The following is a 3,994-nucleotide window of genomic DNA, read 5'->3' as shown; positions in this document are numbered from 1 at the left end:
CTCAGCCTTTGCAGTATGCATAAGGTGTGGCCAAGTCGAGGAGTAGGCTAATGAATTCAGATTGACACCCTGAGGGGCCTCCTGCAGGCCCTGGTATCAACTGAATTTAATCAATCCCTGTCAGGGTCAGAGAAACTCAGCCCCAGAGCAATTAAGATTCACTGCCTGTTCTCACTGCTCAGGTCTGGTGCATCAAGCCAGAAGCAGCCACAGGGATGGATGTGTTTCTTATGATCAGGCGAGAAAAGACCACCATCTTCGCTGAGGCCCAGGAGTCGAGCACGGTCTTAGAGCTGAAGCGCATTATCCAGGGCATCCTGAAGAGGCCTCCTGAGGAGCAGCTGCTGTTCAAGGATGACCAGCTCCTTGATGAGAGCAAAACTCTGCGTGACTGTGGCTTCACTAGCCGTGTAGCAAAGCCACAGGACCCAGTCACAGTGGCCCTGGTGTTCAGAGAAGACGCCTCTGAAGGTGTGCAGATCCACCCCTACTCTACTCCTCTGCTTCCACGTGTGATGAAAACTGGCACAGACAGTCTGAGTGACGAGATAAAAAGTGGTCTAGACAGTCTGAGTGACGAGATAAAAAGTGGTCTAGACAGTGTGTGTTCTACAGAACAAGTTGTCCTGTGAGGGCCTCAGGCCCACATCCTAGGTATTCATTCCCCGTAAAGATATGGCAGTCTTTCTACATTAAAAAAGAATAATAAACTTCATTATCAAAATAATAAACACTTCTGATGTCATACTGCATTCACCTTCTGCTGGAGGTGTCCAGCAGCCAACACCATGGCTGACATAACAAAGCCCAAAGTAGGAAGTCCACAGCGGAGGTTTCCCTTCTGGATGTCAGGCCCTGATACAGGCAGGACTGGAAGGGCAGTAGGAGAGGGGTCTGGATGGAGTGATGTGGTTCTCAGCCTTCCTCTCTGGGAACCCAGGCACTGCTGCTGTACCACCTGAGAGGAAGTCAGGGATGGGGTCTGTTTGCCATGGAGGAAGAGGGAGGCAGAGGCTGAGAAGAGGGTCTGGTCTGATTAGGAGCCGGTGCCCCAGTATGGAAGGCATGAGAGAAAAGTCTTATTGTTGTGCTTCAGTGAAGGCCTTCCCTGAGGCTATCTTCAATGAAGGAGCTCTCTTGAGACAGGCATTGCTTGTTCACACTGCTATTTGGTCGGGGGATGTGGGCACATACTTTATTGGGGCGAGCCAGGGATTAAATCTCTTAGGGGAAGGGAGTGAGAATACCCAGGAAGGGAAGGTCAGTGGCTGACAGGTTAAACCTATCTGGATGCCCTATTAGCATGGAGAAGAACTCCCATGCTGTGCTACAGATGGGTGCCCCTTGGGGTCCTCTGGGTTGGGTGTCCTGGTTTGTGGTCCAGAGCAGGGACAGAGACAATAGGAAGTGGCCCTGCTCTTGCAGTTCTCAAATCTCAGATTCCCAGGGTCTGAGCTCACTCAGCCTCACCAGTCCTCATGCCTGTCTGGTAGCACAGCCCCACATTCTCTATGCTCGATGTGTTCAAGGTCAGAGCAGCTTTAGTACGTAAACCGACAATTCCAAATTCAGGAGAGACTAGGTAACGAATGTTTGGGCAAACTGCTATAAAGGATCAGAGACCTGACTGAGCAGAAAATACAAATCATGAAATAGAAATGGAGGGTTTAAGAGCTACAGGAGCCGATGTCACAATTTCACCAAAGTCTTGGCATCTAGATTGGCCTCTTCGGGAAGTAGAAATTAGGTTCTAGGGACTGCAACTATGCCAGCTAAAGTAAAGGGCCATATGGGTCAGGTATAAGGGGCTAGAAGGTGAAATAGGTAACTTAAAGCCATGTGTGGCTAACAGAGCCATGAATCTATGGTCATGTCATTTGTGGCATCAGTGGGAAAGAGATGAACATTCCTCCAATCTCAGAAACCACTGAAGTAGAAACTTATAGGTCCTTTGAGAAGTTATGTCAAATGATGTTTTTCTGGGGACACAGGTAAAAGGATGCCTTGCTGGACCTGATACATGACAGGACCCATGATGGTGCATAAATATGACCTCCCAGTCAGTGGGAGATGAGCACAGAGCATTGGTTTGATTTGCTAGGTATTCTTTGCAAATGACAGGCATGTATTGGTTTGCCTTTCATGGACTTGTTGAGCTCAACTTGTAACTCTGCTGTTGAGAGAATCTGGCTACAGATCTGCTCCTATGGTTCCTACCCCAGCTGGTCATTTCTCTGGAAACCTGGCCATCTCTTTGTGTGTCCCTCCTGAGAGGCCTGGACTGTGACTGCCAGTTTGTGTGTGGTTTCTGCCTGCCTAGTGGGCCATCACATTTGGTGTTTAATATGGGACTAAAGTGCTGAGAGAGAAGTTTTAGTTTGCCCCCAAAAAACTATTGCTGAACAGGTCCCCTTCCCCCATATCCTAATAACCTCTCCTTGAGGACCTCTGCTGAGGACCGGCAGAGAGGACAGGTTGAAACCTTATTAACAGTAATTTGCAAAACATACAAACCATAGTATAAATAAGGTTTCTGAAAAAAATATGAAAAGCTATTATCAAGAACACTAGCAGACTGTCCAGGTTGTCCCTAAGTGGGACAGGACAGGACAGAAGTCAATGACACCAGCAGCTGCTCTAACTTTAACATGGTTAATTATCCTGTTGGACACCACCCTTTGAATTTTCTCAAAATGGATGTATTAAAAAACAGGGAGGAGATTTACAATGTTTGAAATAAATTCAATGGTTACTATACTTGAAGCTTGTTTTCTAAATCTCTGAGAGCTGAAGTGATTTGGAGCTAAGAGAAAATATTTGAGCAGGGCTGTGGTAGGCCATGCCTCTAATCCCACCAGAGACAGGCAGATGTCAAGTTAGTTGGTATCTAGACTCTAGAGTCACAGTGGACAAGGTGGTGGTGGTTCACACCCTTAATCCCAGCACTTGGGAGGCAGAGGCAGGAACATAGGAATTACAAGGAGTGAAATTTAACCCTTGCCTACAAAAGCAAAAGTGATGCTGAAATTCAAAGCGAATGTCTTTTTTTGTTCCAAAAAATAAAAACACATAGCCCTTGAAAAAATATATCCTCTAAGGTATATTTAGTTTCAAAATTGTGAAATAGGGGCTGGGGATTTAGCTCAGCGGTAGAGCGCTTACCTAGGAAGCACAAGGCCCTGGGTTCGGCCCCCACCTCCAAAAAAAAAAACCAAAAAAAAAAAAAAATTGTGAAATAATTGTAAATTTGCAATTGAAACATATTATTTTTTCTGTTGTCCTCCCCCCACCCCCAAGAAAAAAAGATGCCCTAGGAAACATACAACCAGTGTGGGCAGGGTTTTGTTTTGTTTTGTTTTTTTTCTTTTCTTTTTTTTTTTTCCCCCCAGAGCTGGGGACCGAACCCAGGGCCTTGCACTTGCTAGCAAGCGCTCTACCACTGAGCTAAATCCCCAACCGCCCAGGGTTTTGTTTTTATCTTTCCTGGAGAATGAGGCATCCAAATAAGGAATCTGGAAACTCTCAACAAGTGAAATACATGAAGGATGCATCATCAAGAGAACGTGTACCAAGAAGAAGAAGAAATTGGCTAAATGTTTTCCAAGAAGATGATTTGGCCCTCAAACCAGGATGAATCCACATGTACTTTAGTACGGGTACCTAGCACAGAGCCAAACTGCCCCGGGCCTCTTCTGCTGCTGCAGTGTTAGAATGCTGTCCAGTTGTCTCTTCTTTAATCCTCACTTCCTTCCTGGAGACCCTGTTGAGTAGTGAGCTGGATTGGTCAGATGATGCCTCAACCTGATGAAATGTTTATTCCTTATTCCAAACAGCCAATAAATGGGTCATTGCCGAGAACATGATTTTTGGCCCGTTGCATGTGCAACCTTTCCAGGCATAACTGAAAATCGCTATCCAAAAGACCAGTTACACTTTGTCTCTAGGCATGCTTTTGTTTTTCCTGTACATTTGCCCGCACAGCCCATAGAGAATG

At 46.1% G+C, this 3,994-nt stretch overlaps 1 protein-coding gene across 1 annotated transcript; it reads left to right on the top strand.

The window, feature by feature from the left end:
* Positions 1-215: 215 nt before the first annotated feature.
* On the top strand, positions 216-632 carry LOC116910373 (elongin-B-like). Its single transcript, XM_032914220.1, has one exon. It carries the CDS (start codon positions 216-218, stop codon positions 630-632), a length of 417 nt encoding a protein of 138 aa, XP_032770111.1.
* The last annotated feature ends 3,362 nt before the right edge of the window (positions 633-3,994 follow it).

Source organism: Rattus rattus, chromosome 9 (genome assembly GCF_011064425.1).
Source record: "Rattus rattus isolate New Zealand chromosome 9, Rrattus_CSIRO_v1, whole genome shotgun sequence".
Lineage (NCBI taxonomy): Eukaryota > Metazoa > Chordata > Mammalia > Rodentia > Muridae > Rattus > Rattus rattus.
This window is presented reverse-complemented; position numbering and strand designations above follow the sequence as displayed.